The sequence below is a fragment of the Lepidochelys kempii genome, chromosome 15 (assembly GCF_965140285.1).
Source record: "Lepidochelys kempii isolate rLepKem1 chromosome 15, rLepKem1.hap1, whole genome shotgun sequence".
NCBI classification, from domain to species: Eukaryota; Metazoa; Chordata; order Testudines; family Cheloniidae; genus Lepidochelys; species Lepidochelys kempii.
In genome coordinates, this window is record NC_136394.1 from 11303552 (window position 1) to 11326346 (window position 22795).

The window sequence follows — 22795 nt, forward strand, 5'->3', positions numbered from 1 at the left end:
CCTAGAGACCATGGCAGCCCTGGCCCGGCCTTGGTGCAAGCGCCGCGGGGGCAGGTGCGGGCAAAGCACGAGCGCTGCGCTGGCCCCCGCCCCCGCCCAGCGTGTCTCGCCAGCCCCTTGCCCAGCACAAGCCGCTGCGGCCCCGGCGCCGGCCCCGCCCCCCAGAACAGAGGAGCGCGGAGACTGGCCCCTCGTGCGCCCGGCTCCGCCCAGGACCCAGGGAAGCGGCTCATGCATATTAATGACGCGGAGGCGAGCCTATCTGGCGCGCCTTGGGGCGCAGGCGCAGCGGGCTGGGGCCCAGCATGGCGGCCACACTCCTCGCGCGGGGCGGCAGCGCTGCGGCCCGAGGTCGGGAGGGGCGGGCGTTGGGGGCAGAGCGCGGGAAGGGGCCGGGATGCCTGGCCCGCGCGGGGGGGGCCTGGAGAGCCGGGCCCGGGGCAGTGGCGCGCGCTGCTCGCCTCACTCACCGTTCCGCCAGTGGGAGCGGAGCCAGCGGCGGCTTCCCCCGCAGCGGCCCGGCCCCGGCCGGCTGCTTCCCGGGGGGCCGGGCCCCGGAACAGGCGGGGGGAGGGGTTCACTTGCCCCGTCCTGGTTGCCGGCGCTGCCAGTTGGCGCCGAGCCCGGAGCCCCGCCGCCCCTGACCAGCCCGGTCGCTACCAGGCGCTGGGCCCGTGAGAAGGGGCAGGAGCCGGCTGCTGTGGGTGGGACGAGGCTCAGGCCCCCTTCACCTCCCCCCGACGCGCTGTACTTCACCTGTGGCGGGACTGGTAGGGCCCCTCGCCGTGGTATCTGGGCGTCTAGCAACCTTTCACCTGCTGAGCCTCACGACCCCTGGGACAGACGGAGAGGAGGGGATGCGACTGATTTGCCCAAAGTTAACCGGAAGGGCTGGAACCTGGGTCTCCAGCGTCCCAGGCCAGTATGGAACTGCTGGACCATTATTCCTTTCTGCTTGGACTTCCTGACTCTAGGGGCATGGCAGTAAGGGCTCCCCTTCACCTCCTCCCCTTACTTTCCAGCCCTGACCTTTGGGTGCTTGCGACAGCTGCACACAGTGTACCAGACAGTGGAGTTACCAGAGACCCACCAGATGCTGTGCCGGACGTGCCGGGACTTCGCCGAGAAGGAACTGGTTCCTGTTGCTGCTCAGCTAGATAAGGAGCACCGCTTTCCTGATGAACAGGTGAGTGAGCTCATTTGTGTAAGGGTTGGGATGATGGTGTGCAGATCTGGTCGACCCCATCTAAAAAAGATATATTAGAATCGGAAAAGGTACAGAAAAGGGCAACAAAAATGATTATGGGCATGGAACAGCTTCCATATGAGGCAAGATTAATAAGACTGGGACTTTTCAGCTTGGAAGAGAGACAACTAAGGGGAGATATGATAGAGGTCTCTAAAATCATCACTGGTGTGGAGAAAGTAAATAAGGAAGTATCATAGAATCATAGAATATCAGGGTTGGAAGGGACCCCAGAAGGTCATCTAGTCCAACCCCCTGCTTGAAGCAGGACCAGTTCCCAGTTAAATCATCCCAGCCAGGGCTTTGTCAAGCCTGACCTTAAAAACCTCTAAGGAAGGAGATTCTACCACCTCCCTAGGTAACGCATTCCAGTGTTTCACCACCCTCTTCGTGAAAAAGTTTTTCCTAATATCCAATCTAAACCTCCCCCACTGCCACAAGTGTTATTTACTCTCTCATAATCCAAGAACTATGGGTCACCAAATGAAATGAATAGGCAGCAGGTTTAAAAGCAAACAAAAGGAAGTATTTTTGATCGTTTTGATTGTGGGGGGAGGGATAGCTCAGTGGTGTGAGCATTGGCCTGCTAAACCCAGGGTTGTGAGTCCAATCCTTGAGGGGGCCATTTAGGGATCTGGGGCAAAAATTGGGGATTGGTCCTGCTTTGAGCAGGGGGTTGGACTAGATGATCTCCTGAGGTCCTTTCCAACCCTGATATTCTATGATTTTCTCACACAATGCACAGTCAACCTTTTCAACTCTTTGGCAGAGGATGTTGTGAAGGCCAAGACTACAACAGGCCTCAAAAAAGAGTTAGATAAGTTCATGGAGGATAGGTCCATCAATGGCTTTTACCAAGGATGGGCAGGGAGGGTGTCCTTAGCCTCTGTTTGCCAGAAGGTGGGAATGGGTGACAAAGGATGGATCACTTGATACCAGTTCTGTTCGTTCCCTCTGAAGCACCTGGCATTGGCCAATGTCAGAAGACAGGATATTAGGCTAGATGGACCTTTGGTCTGACCTGGTATTGCCATTCTTATAACTGTGTCCCAGCCTCACCAATACATGCCCTGACCTCTACATGCCTCCCTATAGATACAGGTGGCCCAGCCCTGAGCTCAGCACAAAATATGTTAGGTTTAAATCTGGATCATGCATGTCAGATGCTGCCTCGTGCATCACACTGAGTATGCTGTTCTCTAGCTCCGTTGTGTCATGGTGTCTCTGTATGTGACCACTGCACAAATCAGCCTGATAAACCAAAGCTTCAGAGTTATACACAAGTGATTCCGTCAGTACATTCAGACGTTATATTGTACTACCTGTAGGACACACTGTTTACCTTAAAACCATAAATTTTGCCAGCCATTGTGCATGTTAATTGCCCTTCTGTGTCTTCCTCTCTGGACTTTGGTACCATTGAGTTTTCTCTTCTCTCCCAGCGACTTTCCCCAGGGCTGCTGTAGTTAATACAGCATGTGACGCATCTGACTTGGAAAATCAATAAAACACTAAAGAGGAGACCGGTCACACATTGCAGCAAAATAGTGTATCACAATAAAACGTCCATGTATTGAGCATAGTTCAGCTCATGAAATGAATGAAAACTAACAAGAGAATCATCTTGCCACGGAGAAGCTGCACATTTAATTTCTTGACCATTAGAAGCAGGAAGGGATTGTTTGAGGTTCCAGTGTACCAGTGTCTAGACGTTTCACTTTTGTGAAAAGAGCTCCGCCATCTCTTTTTGCAGTACCAATGCAGTTGGATGGCTTAAAACAATAACTAGATTGTTAACGATCAAACATGCTGTCCTAGAAAGCAAAATATTATTGCCGTAGCCCACAGGCTTCAAATTGAGTGTACACAAATAAAAGGCACATTTTTTCTCCCCAGTTTGAGCCACTGGTCACCCTAACATGTCAGACTCGAAGAAAATAAATTAAAACGAGTATCCTCCCCTGGTTTACTGATCACCCTTGAGGTTCTTACAAGTGAAAAGATGTTGACTCTAATGTATTTCCCCCCACTGATGCTATTAACATTTTCTATTTCATTCTATGGCATTACATATAAAATTAGTCAGTGTCATTTGTTCATGATCACTTTATAGTCTCCCTTTCTGGATTTCATATAATGGCTCAGAGCCACAATATTTTGGAGGCAAATACAGGCAAGGGGAACTTTTTTATTTAAAAATTCAAAAACAGTTTTTATGGGAATAAACAGAAGGTCCTGGCTAGATTTCAAATAGTTTAATTCTTACAATAGCTAAATGTTAGGCCAGAGTACCTGGCAATGTCATAAAATACAAGATCAATCCTGTTGTTAAACCATGACAGTTGCTCAGCAATGTACAAGATACATACACAATTATTGCCCAAAGAGGTTAAGATTGAGAAGGCAGAACATGTTGGGTACCCCAGAGTGGGGAATATCTTGAATCGTGTTAGTACTAATTAACTTCTTTTAAAGACAACCTCAGTGTGACAACTAAAATTGCTTTCCTGTGAAGTAAAAGCCTTTTTCTTAAGTACCTTTAGGATGCAGTATAAATAGAGTGAAAGATTTAAAGGTATAGTTGCAAGGACTGGATCTGCTAGATTTCTCCTCAATCACCTCTATACAGTGTAATGAACAGAGCTTTGATGGGGCGTGTGAGAATAACCTAACATTATGGTTCAGAGTGATTCTAAGTTAAAACAGGGCTAGTCTTTGCCTCATGTGGCAATAAGCATAGTCAACCTCAGGTAACATGCCCTTAATCAGTAAGGGCTGCATCAGTTCTGAGCATCTATAATTCCTATTGAAGTCACTGTGAGCTGTGGCTGCTCAGCAACTGTTGAGATCAGTCCCCAACTAAATCAAAAGCAGGTGTGTCCTTTGTGTACGCTTTATAGCACATCTGTGTATGCAGGAGCTGACCCAGTAAAGAACGTGCTACTGTTACTAGCTGATCCTTGCATGTCTGGTATGTGCATAGGTGCCTCCGATACTCTGGAGTGAAGAAGTGGTTGTTTCTGTTGCTTGTGGTCAGGTGAATGAACAGAAACACATCTGGAATGTGCATGTGCTCAAGTGCACCTATGAGGCTGGGGCTGTGTGTTGCTGTACGTATGTACTTGCGGGTTTGCCAGGGCATCACTGATGTAGAGACTCTCTGGCCTGGTCTACGCTGCAGTGTTTTGTCAACAAAAGTTATGCCACTTTAATTAAAGTACTTTAATTAAATTGCGGTTGTATGTCCACACTATGCTCCTTATGTCAGCAGAATGCATCCACACTACCAGCTCTTGCATCTACACAGAGAGCAGTGCACTATGGGTAGCTATCCCACTCTGCAACTGGCCGCACTGCGCTTTGGGAAAGGTTTGCAATGCTTCATGGGGCAGGTACAGCATCACATGATGCAGGTTTCTCAATCCTGTTGTTCCATGGGCATTGTACCAGATTGCCAGCCACTTTTCAACTGAAGTGTTTTTTTTGCGGGGGAGTGCGTGCGTGTGTGTGTGTTGGGGGAGAGACAGAAATGGAGTGTGTGTTGGGGGAGAGTGTCTTGGCATGCTGTCTCTAAGTTCAGACAACAGCCTGAACAACCAATCCTGGGGAAGGGGGACACCCTCCCCCCACACACATCAGCCCCCAACTCTGCACAGCAGTCTCCCCTCTTTCCCACACCCCTCCCAGCAACCTGATTTGCCTGCCTGCGGTTCTGTGATTCGCTCCGAGTTCTCCCACAGCTGCCTCAGCAGCTCTGAGAGCTCTCCAGGCTGAGGAATGTCAAAGCTTCCTGGAGTTTTGAAAGGGGAGGTGTGCATGCCTGCAGGGCAGCTGAGTTCAAAACACTGCACAGAGTGGTCATAGCAGGCATTGTGGGATACTGGGGGAGGCCAGTTATATTAATGTAACGAACGGCAGCATCTACACTGGCTCTTTGTCGACAAAACTTCTGCACAAAAAGCCCTATGTCTCTCGTCGAGGTGGTTTTATTTTGTCACCAAAAGTGGCATTGCAGTGTGTACACCTCCACTGTTTTGCAATCAAAAGCTGCCTTTTGCTAACAAAACTCTGCAGTATAGACAAGGCCTCTCACTTGTCCATTTCTCCTTGTCTAGGTGAAGAAGATGGGTGCCCTTGGCTTGCTGGCCATGGATGTGCCAGAGGAGTATAAAGGCGCAGGACTCGATTACCTGGCTTATTCCATCGCTGTTGAAGAGATCAGCAGGGGCTGTGCATCCACGGGTGTCATCATGAGTGTCAATAATGTAAGACCCTCCCACTGTCTGGGAAATGGGGTGTGTGGAACCAGTCCTAGCAGCCAGGGGTTACTCTGCCAGTTGAGTAGCGTGAATCTCAGTGCTGATGGGCAATGGCATCTGCCTTTGCTGAGCCTGGAGGGTGGGTCCTGGTCATGATGGTGCTGGACTTTTGGGAGTTGTTGGTTCACTTTTTCTTGCAGAGTGAATTAACATGACTTCTGTCTTCTTGAAGTCTCTGTATTTAGGTCCAATACTGAAATTTGGTTCTGAAGAGCAGAAGCATCAGTGGATTGCTCCCTTCACCAGTGGAGACAAAATAGGGTGCTTTGCCCTCAGTGAACCAGGTAACATGGATGTTAATGTTCCTGGGCTGATGGCAGAGAATGATTTCCGCTTGTAAACTTCCCTCTTTGTAACGTCAGCCAGGGAGCAGAACTGTAATGGGTATGGGAGCTTGGAGTGAGAGAAGCCTCTGAGGGGATGGCATTTCCACTCCTAGTTTATTGTGGCTCTGTGAGGACAGAGGGGAGATGGAGCTGCCCCCAGTAAAGCATGTGCCACTGTTATTAGATGTGCCGTAATTGGCTAGTGTGAGGGGGAGGGGCAATTCTGGAGCCCCAGGCCCAATCCCCTGGGGTGCAGAAGTTATTGGTTCTGTTGCCTTTGGTTATGAGTGAGCAGGAATACTTTGGTTTTGTTTTGCATGGTGCCTTGTTCAGGAAATGGCAGTGATGCCGGAGCTGCTTCCACAGTGGCACGGCTAGACGGCAATGAATGGGTCCTGAATGGCACCAAAGCCTGGATCACCAATGCCTGGGATGCCTCTGCTGTCGTGGTGTTTGCCACTACAGACAAATCCCAAAAACACAAGGTGAGCTCAGTGGATTAAAGCCTTCCATGCAGTTCTTGGAAGTAGCATGTGGAGCACACATCATGGGGTTGTGAAGTGTGGCGCACTTGGTAAAAGGCTCCATAAGATTACATTGGACTGTGGAGTCAAAGTGAAGAGCTGGGAGAAGCCTGTGTCCCCTCAGAAGGGGGGTGGCTGTGTGGGATGCAGTGCTGCCAGAGGGGGTGTAGATGGATGGTCTATCCCATGGGGCTCTGAGTTCATCTGAGACACACTGGAGCAGAGCTTATTGCAGGGAGGAGTATTTCATTCCCCCTTAATGCCCTTAATCAGTAATTCCCCCTCTGATCCATCACTTTTCTTCTTTCCCACTCCCTTCCCATGGCCAGTTGGATGGGTGGGTGAGTGAGTTGGGATTAGCCTCGTGCTTCCTAGGAGAGCTCTGCCCAGCTGCATTATGAGAGGTTGGAGGCAATTCTAAGATCCTGCATCTGATTCCAGGGCATTAGTGCATTCCTGGTTCCTATGCCAACAGCTGGACTCTCGCTGGGGAAGAAAGAAGACAAACTAGGAATCCGAGCCTCTTCCACAGCCAATCTGATATTCGAGGACTGCCGGATCCCCAAGGCCAATCTGCTGGGGCAGCAGGGGATGGGCTTCAAAATTGCTATGGTGAGAGCCAGCTAGATTTGTGGGAAGACAGGGTTGGTGCAGGACTATATCCATATAAACTGTTGTTCAGCCAATGGTGTGTGTAGTGACCCCTTCTTGGCAATTGAGGAGCACCACTGGTAGGTCTTGCCTTTGTGGAGCTTATCCGGCAATCCTCAGGTGTAGGAGTATGAGCAGATATGAAGCAGAGGTCCCTTCCAACTCTGAGATTCTATGAGAGGGAGAGCCTCCCCTCTCACCATCTCACCCTACATTTGCTGATCTGCCTGTGGGGAAACACACAAGGCCTTTTGGATGCTTCTCTTTAATTCCCTCTATGGAGGAGAGGCAGAAATTCATACCTTGCTGATGCAGAGAGGATACCTTCTGGAGTTCATCCAGATATAGATTAGATCTTATTTGGGGAGCATGTGTGACTTCTGAGGAACTGAAATCTTGGCACAACAATGAAGATAATGCCTGAGGAACAGTATGTGCAGTGTAGCAGGACTTCTGAACTTCTGGGAGCACTGATTTAGCTCCAAGCGGGGTTGGCATAACAACTAAAGATTGACTCCTACAGTCCATGAGCTAGACTCATTCCCAGGCTGTCTTAAAAGTCAAAAATTGGGAGGGCTTGGGGAGCACCTGTCATCAGTACCTTGATTTAGGTAGGTCTCTGCCTCCATCATCCTTCCTTCCATTCCCAGACTTGTCTCAGCGCAAGGGAATTTTAGGACACATTATTCTGGAATTAAGTTTCAAATACACCTGAGATCGATGTGGAGGTTTCTGCTGGGACCCCTTCTTATAAAGAGGCCTCTTTATGGGGTGGGGTTAGCAATGTTCATTTACAGAAGATGTTGCAGTGTTGCAAACTGCTGCTTTTTTGAGTGAAATTCTGCCTGGTTGAACAAGGAAGGCGCAACACTGACATGAAATGCAATGCTGGAATTGTTCCAAGAAAATTCAGTTAATTGGGGGTTATAAAGATGCCAGTACCTTGCTGGGGTGTGTGAGAGAGACCTAGCACAAAACTGCGCCTCCCTGAACAGGCCTCTAACTAGTTACCCACTTCAGTACATGCAAGGGAAGGAAAGCTTGTGTTGCACTTCAGAGTAAGGGAGCGAGCTGTCTCTTGAGAGAGTCTTGGGCCAAGACTCTCTCAAGTGAGTAGTGATTTGTTTTTTGGCATGTTATGTTTGATGGCTTAAAGGAGCCTGATGTTCGGAACTTTGCACTTTCTGAAAATTGGGTCCCTCTAAGATGTGTCAAATTGGGCACCCAAAATCAATTGTCCTTTTTGGAAATTTTAGCCACAGTGTTCACTCCAGAAAGAGACAAAAACTAGAGCTGCTTATAGAAGTAGGGGGAACAAAGATACAAAACTAGATTTATTTTGTGTCTAATTTCTCTTTACTTCCCCCCTGTTCCTCTCTGTCATGCTTTCTCCCCTTCTGATCTATCTGGGATGTACTAAATATACTGAGGATTTTTATTTTCATACATTGTGGGATTGTCCAGGGGGTGCCAACATGACTGCAGATTGCTAGCTCATACAGGTATATTCACCCTTCAGCCCACGGTGTGACTGGCATTACAGATGTGTAACTATTGTGTGTGTCTCAGCAAACCTTGGATTCGGGCAGGATTGGGATTGCCTCGCAGGCTCTTGGAATAGCTCAAGGAGCGCTGGACTGTGCTGTGGATTATGCTGAGAAGAGGCTGGCCTTTGGTTCACCCATTTCTAAGCTTCAGGCTATTCAGGTATGGGTTAATAGAGTCCTGTGTCTGGTGACAGTAATTGAGTGTTTTGATAAGAAGAGTACTGCTGTATTAGTACAGTAGCTGGTCTGATCTGGGGAAGGTAATGCACCTTGAACTCTGGACACCATGTGTGCAGGCAACTTAGATTTACACCTGCCTCCATGCACAGGTCTGGTTCAGTGGCTTGGGCACTTCCCTGTTACTATGGGGGGATGCTTTGGGTTTCTGTGAGGTTTGTCAACACATGTGCAGTGTGAAGCAAATGAGTTCTGCTCTCACATGTTTGTCTGTTGCAGTTCAAGCTGGCAGACATGGCACTGGCGCTGGAGAGTGCTCGCCTGCTGACCTGGAGAGCAGCCATGTTGAAGGACAATGGGAAACCCTACACAAAGGTAGTTCCTGCTTTCTGTAATCTGCTGTTGATATAGCAATGAGAGGGATATGCATAGAATCTTAACTCAGTAGGGTTTATCTGGTCCAGCCCCTAGCCACCATGAGATCTCTCCTATGGTTTATCTTCCAGCGTTTAGTGCCCTCTGTTAGTCTTTTTCTGAGATTAACTAAACATTACATGGCATCCCCCTTGCCTAAGTCAGTCAGGGGGAAGGCCAGGTCATAGGATTCCCTGCAAAGTGAATTTACCACCAGTGAAAGGTGTAGTGTGATAACCTTGGCAACTGAGATCCTCTGTCCACAAAGCAAAGTGAGCATAAGCACTATTCCCTCTCAATGAATGTGATGGCCTCCTGAGACTGGCCCTTATTATTGGATCTGGGACCTGCATCCGGTTACCTTCTCCAGAACTCCCAAAAAACCAATGTTTATTAAAAAAAAATCTTGCACCTGTCACAAATGCTACATTGTGGAAGAGCTTAAATTAATATAAAGGGGTGATTCAGTAGGTGACTTGGAAGGGTCACCACATCAAGGAGTTGCTCTAGTTATACCTTGGATCACCTAAAATGCTGAGGTCTTGATAGTCTCCAGCTCATTCTTTAATTTCACAAATTGACCCTGGCTCCCCATCTCAGTCCTGTGAGTAACCGCAGAGCTTCATGTCCCAGGCATGCAGAAACTCAGTATCTCTGTGCTGTGCATGGGAGATGGTATTGCAGCATATGTAGACATACCTGAGCTAGCACTGATATAGTTACATCAAAGCTAGCTTGCATAGCAGCAGCCTGGATGGTCCAGGGTGTACCCAGGGCTAGCCCATGCAGCTGCTACTGCTGCACTGCTATTATTGCCAGGTTTCAGAGTAGCAACCATGTTAATCTGTATTCACAAAAAGAAAAGGAGGACTTGTGGCACCTTAGAGACTAACATTTATTTGAGCATAAGCTTTCGTGAGCTACAGCTCACGAAAGCTTATGCTCAAATAAATTTGTTAGTCTCTAAGGTGCCACAAGTCCTCCTTTTCTTTTTGCTATTATTGAGCTAGCTTAGCTCTGTCTGTACATGCTGCCTATCAGGATAAAAACCCTGCCCTGTAAGTTAAGGTGCACTAATCAGAAGACAGCACTTGTGCTATCACCAGAGGGTTGTGAAAGCGTACATGGGATTCTGACTGCCCTGGGGAGCCAGAAGAGAGCTCACTTAGAATGCTTGCTAGTTAAGTATAGATGTGAGGGCCCCCCAGGTAGCACCTCTTTGTTTGTCTGGCTGAGATTGAGAGTCAGGGATTGAATCCCTAGACAGAGGTCAGGTTAAGGACTCTGGTCATCTACTGTGTGTATCCTACAGCAGCTATTGCAGGGTTTCTGCAAGGACATCAGTCTAAACAAATGTTACTGCCACACTGTGCAAATTCCAGCCAACAAACTGAAAATGCTCATTATGCACTTTGACTAAATTTCAGGTTCTGTTACTGCTCCTGATCTCCCCTGCCCTGTTGATATTTAAAAAAAACGACTTGAGCCAAAGAGCTGTCAAATGAATCACGGACACAAATGGAGGAAGTTTTTTTTTGGTCCTGGGTTTGAGACAACAGTACAACATAGGGAAAAACTTTTCACAACTGTATTTAAAAAACAATAACAGTGAGGCCAAGAGATTAGCATGGTTTGGAAAAATAACATGGATAAATTGCTACAAACCTTTTTGCTTCAGGGCATAAGCCAGCCACCACTCCTTTGGGCATAATTGTCTGTGTAATGGGGTTTTACAACAGCTTCCTCTAGACCATTGATCTGGTATGGCAATACCCATCTTCCATAAAGTGCTACATAGTGAAGCCTAATTTTTACTTAATTTTCCATCTTTATAGTTATTTTTAGCTCGTGTAAAATTAAGTTGGAGACAGCAAAATGGAGAACAAGACCCAGAGCTATGTTGTGCCACTTTGACTATAAGGGGTTTTAAAATTTGTTATATATGTAATAGCATGAAAATAACATTGGTTCAGATAATTGTGTAATGTAAAAAAGCCACCATTATATTATAGAATAAGGCTGTATTGCATTCTGATGTAAATGGCCTAATCACCCATTAATACACCATTCCATCTTTGAATGTGAGTATAATTGTAGGCATGCTTGCTTATCACTGACAAATCAAGGTTCCAGTAGTAAAAAGCCAGCTCTCAGGGCTTCAGCAACTTAAGTGTGTCCTGGAGCCAGGTGCTTTTTCTTAATTTGCTGTGGCTATCTGCCAGCAGCACCAGGGTTGGCTCCAGTCCCTCTTGACAGTTGCATCTTTTAATCAAACATCTGGAGATGGCTTACCAATAAATGCTCAAATTCCAGCATATGACTAAGTATGTTTAAACACAGAGGGTGTCAATTCTGGCTCATGTGCATGAATATTGGTACTGTTGCCCTGCTATATACATTCTATAAAAAGTATCTTTGTTTTTAAAGGAAGCTGCAATGGCCAAGCTAGCTGCATCAGAGGCTGCAACTGCCATTTCCCATCAGGTAAGAATCTCTCCCTCTCTAAGGCTAGTCTGAGAGTGGTCTCTGCTCCTGCTGTAACACACAAGGGGAGCCTGGGGGATAAGCTTGTCTAAATGTGACTCTTATAACTGATGGATAATAGCTGTTTATCTATTTAAATGTCAGAGTTGTGGAAAGTTAGACAAACTTTTGTACTGGTGACCCCTTTCACATAGCAAGCCTCTGAGTGCAGCCCCCTCCCATAAATTAAAACCCCTTTTTAACACCATTATACATGTTGGTGAAGTGGGGTTTGGGGTGGAGGCTGACAGCTCATGACCCCCTTATAAAGCTTTGTCAACATGGTAAGTAAATATCCTCCCATCAAACACAGTTCTCAAGCAGTATTTTATCAATGAAAATATTTTTAAGCAGTTGGTGAAGTGCACAATTATCCATTTAAAAACCTAATCCTTCCAAGCCTAAAATTAAGTATCTATAAAAGAAAGAGCTTAACTTTCTTGCTGAGGAACTAAGTTTTGTATATACACCCTATAAAGAATTCCTCTCTGGCCTTGGTGCTTACATCTGTTTAAAGGCTGTGGGCTGTAAAGTCCCTTCAGCTGCTAGGCCTAGAACTGTATGGCAGGCTCGAAGCCCATGCAGAGTTATTCAGGGCAATGGTGAAATATGTTACTGTTTACCTAAACACCACTTCAGTTTCTGTGCCTTTGACTAATGCTGTTATCAGCTACAGGGAGGGTGAATAACTCAAGACTGTGTCCTTGGTACAACATAATTTGCCTCAATCTTGCATCATGCTCCCTGCAGGGTGTGCTGGATGCCTAATCAACAAGCCTTTCGATCCCAGCATTGGCATCTATGGCCTGGACTTCAGCTTTGCTGACAAACTCAAAACTGGCTTCAGCAGAAGTATGATGGCATCATCCTTCCTGGCAAATGAGTAGTTCCAGTTACCAAAAATGCTAATATTTTCTACCATTTACAGAGAAGGGGTCCATGAGGTGCCAGCATGACTGATACACCATGTGACCTCTCTCTTCTCCCTGTGGTTGCTACTAGACTAGGGTCACTCACATGAGGATTGCACCATAAAGGCAATGTGCCTTGGAGCCTACTAGTTTGGTGGGAACAATGCACTGATTCTTTGATGTAAGACTCACTGCTTTTGTTTTAGGCCATCCAGATCCTGGGAGGGATGGGCTACGTAACAGAAATGCCAGCAGAACGCCATTACCGGGATGCTCGAATCACAGAAATCTATGAGGGGACAAGTGAGATCCAGAGACTAGTGATAGCAGGGCAACTGCTGAAGGAATATCGTGGGTGAAGAAGAGCAAGATCAACTTAAGTGCCTTATAACAACTGCAGAAGGGCTCCTAGCCTTTATCCTGGATGAAATGAAGTGGAAATTCCCTCATATCCTTAATCACCGCCCCTCTTTGAGAAAGGGGATTGGCCAACCCAATTGAATTGCCTTTGTAAGGGTTTAGGGCCAAAAGGAGAAGCAGCATCTATTTTAAGCAGGTATAGTTTCAACTCTGTTCTCTTACAAAATCTATGGAATCAGTCTTTAGCCCTGCCAGTTAAGATTTAGTTCCCCTCACAGGGTGCTTGGTAACTAATGAACAGTAGGTATCCCCATAAAACTTCAAGGCCTTATGAGGGTATAACGCACAGGCAGGACACTCAAAGTTTTATTTTAGTACCTGAATGTGGACTATATTTTCTAAAATTGTGTTGGTTGGTGGGTGATCTGGTTGCACTACCCCAGAATGATTTACACTACCTCATCAGGTTTGCTCACTCATGAATTCCAAGTGTTTGACCATGCTGGCTGTGGCTTTTTTTAAACAGCACACATTCAGTACCTACTCAAGAGTGTTGCCCATATGCCTTGTCACCACTAAGACATTAAAATGCATAGAGATAGAGTTAACTGCCCAGGTTCCTGGCTTCTCAACCAGCCATTACTTGACAGTAACTTCTTCCCAAAAGTAAATGATCAAACCTTATATTTCTTTCAGTTTAGGATATTAGTGAAAGCAGCAGCTCTTTACACTAAAGATTTTTAAACTGCACACACTCAAACCACCCTTTGAAAAGGAATGCAGCATCTGAACTAAAGCTGTTAGTCCTAATTACTAACCATTCTTTTTGAGGGAGGGGCTATTTTTGCATTAATTACACACTGACCAGCCATGCACTTAAAAGTCATTGTGTGAAAACCTTGTTTCCAGCTACAAGCTTGATGGGAAGATGACTTCACAGCAGCTGGTATTAAACAAACATACTTGAAGACTAACTCAAATTGGGGTTACTCTCCTTCCCTTTTGAAGGAAAGCTCACACATTACTGGTCAGAGGGGCCATAAGAAATATTTTCCTGAAGCCCACTAGGGGGCAGCTTAGCACTTTAGGAAAAAATCTTGTGGCTTTTGAAAGCTAGTGCAAAAAAGGAAATATAGGGATGGCTAACCAGGCAGGAAGTGGAACAAACCTGTTATTTCTGGTTAAAAACCCCAGAGAAATATAAATGCTAATTAATCAAGTAAGTTGAACGAAGACTCCATGTTCGCTCCACACAGAAGCAGCATCTGGAAGTTCAAAGCCTGTTGAAGGGAAACAGCTTTAGTAACATGCAGAAATCAAATCACTCATTTGTATTAAGACAAATATGGTATTTATAGCTTTCCCAACTCTGTCACTATGTGTAACTGTCCAATTTCTTCTATTTGGGAAGTAGAAAGAACATATTTCTACAACATTTGGGACCTGCAGATCTGTTTGTCTTGCCGTTGAAACAAAGCAGCTCTGGTAAAAGTCCCTTCTTACAGTTTTAAGACTGAATTAAGAGTCTTATGGCTGCTGTTTTCTCCTAGTTATAGCTCTGTATACTACCATAAATTATTTCTCTTCATCCTTGGCAACTTCCAAATGGTTGTAGTCTCATGTCCCACCTTGTTTACTGGCAGCTATATATATTCACTTCTTACAAGGGGGCAGTTAACTTAAACAGTTGCTGTCCAAAAGTGACATTTCCTAAATTACTGTAACTGAAAGTTAAGAGGAGAGCATCTCTATTTTTTCTCCCAAGTTGTTGTTGGCAGGCTTCCCCCCACATTTTAAAACTTTGTCCAGTTGAGTTGAGTTAGGGGTAAAACTTGAGCTAACTGTGCTGTGATGACACCCTAAACCATCCATGATCAGCAACAGACACTGAGTTTGAGGAGCTTCAGGACAGTGAAGGGTGTACATGTTTAACCAGGCCTCTCAGGGTATGTCTGCACTGCAATTAAAAACCCATGGCTGGCCTGTGCCAGCTGACTGGGGCTTGTAGGTCTCAGCTAAGGGGAGGTTTAATTGCAGTGTAGACATTGAGGCTTGAGCTGGAGCACTGGGTCTAGCACTCTGCAAGGTGGGAGGGTCCTAGAGCTCATGCAAGCCCAGATATCCACACCACAATTATAGCCCAAGTCAGCTGGCCTGGGCCAGCTGCAGGTGTCTAATTGCAACATAGATGTACCTTCACAAGCTGCAATGACTTGGCTGAAGTAACTACTTGAGGTCAGTAACACACCTAATCCCACATTGGTGGGTGCTGAACAGAAAAACATATCAAATTATAAGCTTTTGCTGTAGATAGGCTGCACCCAGCTCAGAGAACTCACTGACTAACCATGTAACTATATGAACACGGTCACATAGGTCATGTCCAGGCTTATGAAAATTTAAAATACTCCAGTGTACTTCCCTCTTCTGTTACCTCAAACATGCCTCACAAAGGATGGGAAGAGATGGTGCTGGAAAGCTTTTTTCAGCCCTAACTGCTGTAGTTATGGACTGGGACCAGTATATCTTAATGCTTACAATGCTGCTGCTGCTGTTCCAGCATGCTGGCCAACTGAATATACTCAGGGGCAAGTAAACCCTGGAAGTACCGTCATGCAAGGCCTGCCACAGCTCTTATGACAATCTGACGACACAGGAGCAAACCACTAAATCTCATTTCGCTAAGCAGCTACTGTTTGCGATCAGCTGCTTTAGAAGGTAAGTCTCTGTTACAGACAAAGCAGGAAAAGACTGCTGCATTTACAAAAACAAACACATTTTGCAAGATTCAGCAGGGGGATTTTAAGAAGAGAGATCTCCCCCTTCCCGCAGGAAGCACTAACCTGCCTAGAACAAGGATAGGTGGGCCAGGCCAGCCTTTGAGAAGAGGCTGTGTTTATGGGTGAAGTCATGTTTTTAGTGGTTTATGAGCCAAGCCAAAGCCCCAAAATTGGGGCCCTGGAAAGATCACACTGGAGGAGAGGAGAAGGGCACAGCTGTGCTTTCCATTCCATTTCACAGGACTTTGGCTTGTTGCCCCATGAAATTGTAAGTGAACAGGAAATTAGGTACTAGATAGACTATTGGGAATGAGGGAAAAACCTTAAGAGATTTTCACACACAGGTGAGGAACACAGTAGCGAACACGCTTGTTCTAGGGCAGGGAGAACTGGTCAGATGAAAGCAGTTGGGTTGCTCTTGCTTGCCTTGTGTTTGGGAAACGCCTTGCAAGGAATAAGAGCTTAGCTCTGCACTGGAAGCATTGCTGAAACTTTGTCCCCTTCCCTACAACTGTAGATGGAGAGACTGCTCGTCTTAGTGTTTTCAAAATTCCCCCCCCCCCCCCCCCCATATAAAGAGTATGGATACCCATACATAAAGCAGGCAGTCTCTCTGTTGAGACTGAGCCAGAGACAAGTTGCTCTGGCTCATCACACCTAAATGTGCATTCATCACACACAAGTGAAGACCCCACTGATGTTTTATTATTTCTGTTTCCCCTGAAGAGTTAACTGGGGTGATTGGCTCCTGGCTGTGAGCAGCCATACTGGAGTTACTATGTCCTCAGTGGCGCTGCACTCACCTGTGTGGGTCACTAGGATTTCTAGGGGCATATCCCATGGTTCTTTGTACTGCAGCAAAATCCCCAGTGAATTGTTGGAGATGTCATCTGTCCTTCTGGGTACATGGGGGAATTGTAGGAAAGCACAGAGGACAATCAGCACTCAAGTGGATTCGCCTGTGTCTTCACACCCAAGTGGATGGGTTACCAGCTCAAGTGAAAGCAGCACCTGCGTTTTAACCTATATCCCCCAGAAGACGAGCTAGTCTGGATTGAAAATATCATGAAACTTGTGTGAGAGGGTTGTGCATGTGGACAGGGGCAATACTTGAGTAAACAGCCTGAGTTAACTGCAGTGAAGAGACACCCTAAATGTACAGTAAGAGAAATCCACTCTCAGCAATTAAAGAACAACCCATTACAGAGATAAAATAGTCCAGTGGGTAGAGCAGGGGCCTGGCAATCAAGATTATGGGTTTCCTTCCTCACTGCTATAGCTTTGTTGGGTTATCTTGCGCAAGACACTTTACTGCATGGCTCACTTTAGAGATCTGTAAAGAGGTGATAACACGTACCAATGTTTCAGACTTAAGTAGTGGGCGTAAAGCACTTGAGAGCATCGGATGGAAGTCATTGTAGATATAAGAAATTATTATTGCACAAGGATCCGTCTCCTTTCTTTGAGTCTTTTTTTGGCATTGTCTCATCTGCAGTTTGAGGAGAATAAAAGTAGCCATCATCATCATCATGATCAAGGCTGCGAGTTTGTCACAGAACTCATCGATTCCATGACCATGACTTCTGCAGCGGCTGGAGCACCTCCCCTGGGGGCTGCCTGAGGAGCTCAGGCAGCCCCTGGGCCAGCTGCACTGACTGCTGCTGGGGCAGTCTTGGGCCACCGCCCCCAGCGGGAGTTGGGGGGCGGGGGGGGCTGCGGGTCAGGGCTGGGGTTTGGGAGGGGGTGAGGGTTCCCGGTAGTACTTACCTCAGAGGGGCTCCCCAGAAGTTGCGACAGCCTCTGCTCCTAGGCATAGGCACAGCCAGGGACTCTGCACACTGGCTCCGTCCCCGCAACTCCCATTGGCTGCGGTTCCTGGCCAATGGGAGCTGCCGAGGCAGCGCATAGAGCTGCCTGGCCACGCCTCTGCCTAGAAGCAGAGGGAGGGGGACGTTGCCACTTCTAGGGAGTTGTGGAGCCAGGCAGCCTGCCAGCCCCCACCAACACTCCTTCCCCCAGCACTAACGGGAGTCCCGGGCCGCCCCCTCCACCCAGCCAAGGTTCAGTCAGGGGTATATAGTACGAATCATGGACAGGTAATGGGCTGTGAATATTTGTTTATTGCCCTGACTTGTCCATGACTTTTACTAAAAATATCTGAGACTAAAACAGCCCTAATCATGTTCAAGCTGAAGACGCCACACAGCAGGAATATGTTAAAATGTTTCAAGTACTCAACCTATGCATTTTTTTCCCCAAATGCAGCTTAAAAATAAGGTGTCACTATGCTGCCCTCCAGTAACAACTGAACACTCTAACAGAGGTATCCATTAGGGGTTGATTGTAGGTCCACTCTTATTTAATATTTTCATGAATTTACAAGTTACATTTGCAAGGGACAGTAAATTTGGAGTAGCAAAAATCTGCGAGAGCAAATAAAAATGGACCTGGACCTAAAGATTAGAGAAAATGAGATGCAAGTTGGACATGTCATCATTTGGGTAAAACTAACCACCATTATATTCAATAAGGGGAAAATCTGGGGCGGGGAATGACACTCAGTGATTTAAGGGCAATGGCAGACTGCAATATAAAAGGACGACAGCAGCAGCCAACACAATTTTGGGGCTGCATTTACAAACATACCGTTACAAAGCACACAGACACTGCGTTTTCTCTAGCTCTGGTTATGCATCTATTTTTGAGCACCCAGATGTGCTGGGCACGTCACAGAAACAAGTACAGATGTGACCACACCTGTTATATAGAATTAAATACCAGGCACCTCATTATCAAAGTAACTGCAGATAACAAAAAGGTCCTGGAGGGACTGATTTACTGGAAAAGATTAAGAGTTCACTAAGTACTGGACTGGCTAAGAAACAGCTTTGTGAGGGATAGAATAGTAAAAAATGGGAAAGGTACAAGCAGCTAAGAAGGGAGAGAAGTTTACGATAATATATGGGGGAAACGTAGAAGTGTAGGATTAGAAGGGACCTCAGTAGGTCTTCTAATCCAGTCCTCTGTGCTCAACGGAGGACAACTAAGGGAATAACTAAGGAATAACAGAGTAAAAGGATTTAAAAAAAAAACCCACAACCATTTTAGATCAAATGTCAGGAAAAGCTTCCCGACAGTAACAGCTATCAGGCTGCGAAATATTCTCTAAGGGAAGTGATAACAATTCTACCCCTTGAACATTTCAAAATAGACTGCAACACAAGCAAATGGACAATAGGAAACAATCCTGCAGTGGCAGGAAAATTTGACTACATGACCCAATAGATCTTTTCTATCTCTAACTTCTACAGTTCATTAGACATTCCATTTTTATGGAAAACTGCAGGCTGGAACTTGTTTTAGGGGAAAACCAAGAAAATGTTACAAAAGACACACTGAAGACCAACCTCCAATCTTGCAACGTTGACCTCAGCACCTGGGAGATCTTAGCCCATGACAAGATTTGACAGCAGCAGCCCTGCCACCTCAGACTGGAAGATTTTGAGAGCTTGTGGATTTCTGCAATCAAGGAGACGTGTGAGATGCAACAAGCTAAAAGCAGCACTAATTCATCTACAAACATCTTTACCTCTGGCACTTGCGGAGGCGGCTGCAGGTCCAAAATCAGTCTTTGGTCTTGTCAAGGTTCCTTCCCCACTCTGAACTCTAGGGTACAGATGTGGGGACCTGCATGAAAACCTCCTAAGCTTACTTTTTACCAGCTTAGATTAAAACTTCCCCAAGGTATAAACTATTTTACCCTTTGCCCTAGGACTTCCACTGCCACCACCAAACGTTTATCTGGGTGTATTGGGAAAACGTTTGGAAACGTCTTTCCCCCCAAAATCCTCCCAACCCTTGCACCCCACTTCCTGGGGAAGGTTTGTAAAAATCCTCACCAATTTGCATAGGTGACCACACCCCCAAACCCTTGGATCTTAGAACAATGAAAAAAACATTCAGTTCTTGAAAAGAAACATTTTAATAGAAGAAACAGTAAAAAGAATCACCTCTGTAAAATCAGGATGGTAAATACCTTAAAGGGTAATTAGATTCAAAACATAGAGAATCCCTCTAGGCAAAACTTTAAGTTACAAAAAGACACACAGACAGGAATATTCATTCTATTCAGCACAGCTATTTTCTCAGCCATTTAAAGAAATCATAATCTAACACATATCTAGCTAGATTACTTACTAAGTTTTAAGACTCCATTCCTGTTCTGTCCCCGGCAAAAGCATCACACAGACAGACACAGACCCTTTGTTTTTCTCCTTCCTCCCAGCTTTTGAAAGTATCTTGTCTCCTCATTGGTCATTTTGGTCAGGTGCCAGCGAGATTATCCTAGCTTCTTAACCCTTTACAGGTGAAAGGATTTTTCCTCTGGCCAGGAGGGATTTTAAAGGTGTTTACCCTTCCCTTTATATTTATGACAGGTCTCATCTCAGGACGCACAATAAGTGACTGTTGCTCATCCATCAAACTCAACTGGAGACTTCATCATATGTAAATGAAGCCTTCCCCGCCACCCCACCAAAAGAGGTCAACATGTAGTTGATTAAGTGATCCAGCAGTACATATCTATTTCCTAATTAACCATAGGAATGCAGGGGTGAAAGGGACCTCGAGAGGTCATCTAGTCCAGCCCATTGCACTGGGGGCCAAATATACCTAGGCCCTACTTGACAGGTATTTGTCTAATGATTTTCAATGATATTTCTCCTTCTCAGCAAAAAGAAGGGCTTCCAATGAAAAGCCCAGGAAATGTCCTCAGTGAATAGTCCTACATCAGAGGCAACACAAGGAAAAGCAGGATTTTCAAGAATGCCCATCCACTGGGCACAAGGAGGATGAATCTTTAATACAGTACTTCTGGCATTTGATAGGTTAGTTATGCATCACTTAAAGAAGAAAAAACCTTCCCTCAAGTTTGCATTATGCACAACTCTGTCCCTGCAGTGGTAGCACTGGACACCAAGTTGTTCTGTACGTTTTCTTTGCAGTATGGGCTTCTCTCAAAGGGGCTAGTAGCAGAGTTTGGAAACAGTGCATAAGAAAGGAGCCAACAGAACATTTTTCTAATACCACTTGGCTGGACAATATTGGACACAACGTCGCCAGCCTGTATTTCTACCAGTTTGTCCACACTGGCTGGTCAAGCAGTTGGAAACAGATTTAATAAGAAGAAAAGGAGGACTTGTGGCACCTTAGAGACTAACCAATTTATTTGAGCATAAGCTTTCGTGAACTACAGCTCACGTCATCGGATTTAAATAAGAACTCTGTTTAGATAGAATTTACACCCAGATTCTTAACTCCGATTAACTTAAATTTATTTTATATGCTTTGGGGCTGTAGGGGCACAACCTAATGAAAGAAAACAAAAAGAGGGAGAAAATTAAGACATGGCATGGCTAAGAAAGCACAGGGGCTGGAACTGTTCGACGTTACATTTCAGATAATGAGTGCAGCACCTTTAACAACTTGCAGGTGTTTTCTAAACATAGAAATTTTCATTCAAGACATCAGGAGGAATGTGACCTTACAGGTGACCCACATAATGAGAAACTTTACAGTCTGATGCTGAATATCACTAAACAAGCAGTTTAAAGCATTTATTAAACAGCAGATTTCACATTAATTCATAAGTTAACCATTCCAGACATCCTAGTTCAGGATGGTGCGAGACACATTGTATACTAATGATGTCCCATAGAACATTGCTGCCAACAGGCTCTGGCTCATAGCATTATCTAAGCTTTGGTCTACAATAGGTGGGGATTGATCTAAGTTACGCAACTTCAGCTACATGAATAACGTAGCTGAAGTCGATGTACTTATATTGACTTACCGTGGTGTCTCCACCGCAGTGAGTCAACTGCTGATGCTCCCCTGTCGACTCTGTTTGCGCCTCTCACAGCAGTGGAGTACAGGAGTGATGGGAGAGCGCTCAGTGATCTATTTATTGCATCTAGACTAGACGCAATAAATCAATCCCCGCTGGATCAATCGCTGCCCACAGACCTGGCAGGTGGTGAAGACATACCTTAAGTAAAATTATATTTATATACTATTGTACTATCTATACATTTTTGGTAATATTCTTTTATTTAGCAAAGTTTTTAAGTATCCTAAGTAGCACAATTAAAAAACTGTCCTGCTTAGATGCAGTCAACTAACAGATAAACCAAAGTGACCTGGCTGGACCTTGCATTGTCAGTTCTGGATTCCACTGAAGAGATCTGTGTCAAACATATAACACAACTCTAAGTCACTGGATAGATTTAACCCATTTAAAAAACAAAAGGTGGAAATAACACAACTACCACTTGGGTCCTAGTTGTGATCTTGGACCGTGAGAAGCCTTCTGAAATCCAGAGAATCCAAAGAAGCTTGCAGACTGGCCGAACAGTAAGCTTGAGAGATGCCAAAAGAATTTGCCAGATCAAAAAGCCAAGGACAGAAAGTACTCTGCTCAGAGAAAGCCTGACAGCATAAGGAAGTAAAACAAGGGGGCTATTTTTACTTTAAAACTGAAGAGCTTTGTTTGGTCTTATGCAGGAGAAAAATACTATAAGGGCTTAAAATATATTAAAGTAAAAAGCCTAGGAGGGATGCTCTCATCTTTGCAAGTATAACCATTTTGTATTAAGAGCAATTATGCTTCAGAGAATCTGTCCCAGAGTTCAGCAATCGGTTAAGCAGTCTCCGGATATAACTATACTGCAATAAAAAACCCACTGCACTGAGCCTCAGAACCCAGGTCAATTGACTTGGGCTTGCGGGACTCGAGCTGTGGGGCTAAAAATACTACTGTAGACATTCAGCCTCAGGCTGGAGCCTGCGCTCTGAGACCCACACCCCAGTGGGGTTTCAGAACCTGGATCCAGCCCAAGCCTGAATGTTTACACTGCACTTTTTAGCCCCACAGCCTGAGCCCTGCAAGCCCGACTCAGCTGACCTGGGCCAGCCACAGATGTGCCGTGAGTCTTTTACTAAAGTGTAGACATAGCTGGA

The 22795-nt window shown here is 45.7% G+C and overlaps 1 protein-coding gene and 1 long non-coding RNA gene across 3 annotated transcripts; one reads left to right on the forward strand and one right to left on the reverse strand.

Moving 5' to 3' along the window:
• The first annotated feature begins 261 nt into the window (after positions 1–261).
• On the forward strand, positions 262–17226 carry ACADS (acyl-CoA dehydrogenase short chain). 2 transcript variants are annotated; one of them, XM_073313424.2, is made up of 10 exons: positions 262–351; positions 1023–1186; positions 5362–5511; positions 5738–5849; positions 6225–6376; positions 6857–7027; positions 8636–8773; positions 9070–9165; positions 11632–11688; positions 12845–17226. In XM_073313424.2, exons 1-10 carry the CDS (start codon positions 306–308, stop codon positions 12995–12997), a joined length of 1239 nt encoding a protein of 412 aa, XP_073169525.1. In that variant the 5' UTR covers positions 262–305; the 3' UTR covers positions 12998–17226. The 2 variants fall into 2 exon arrangements, with proteins under 2 accessions (XP_073169525.1, XP_073169526.1); XM_073313425.1 differs by lacking the exon at positions 12845–17226 and adding an exon at positions 12478–12835.
• LOC140898899 (uncharacterized) lies at positions 10178–22696 on the reverse strand. The gene is made up of 4 exons (XR_013634731.1): positions 19976–22696; positions 19186–19297; positions 17136–17267; positions 10178–14278 (listed from the first exon to the last, which is right to left on the reverse strand). It is a non-coding gene; the product is annotated as an uncharacterized LOC140898899 (long non-coding RNA).
• Positions 22697–22795: the final 99 nt, after the last annotated feature.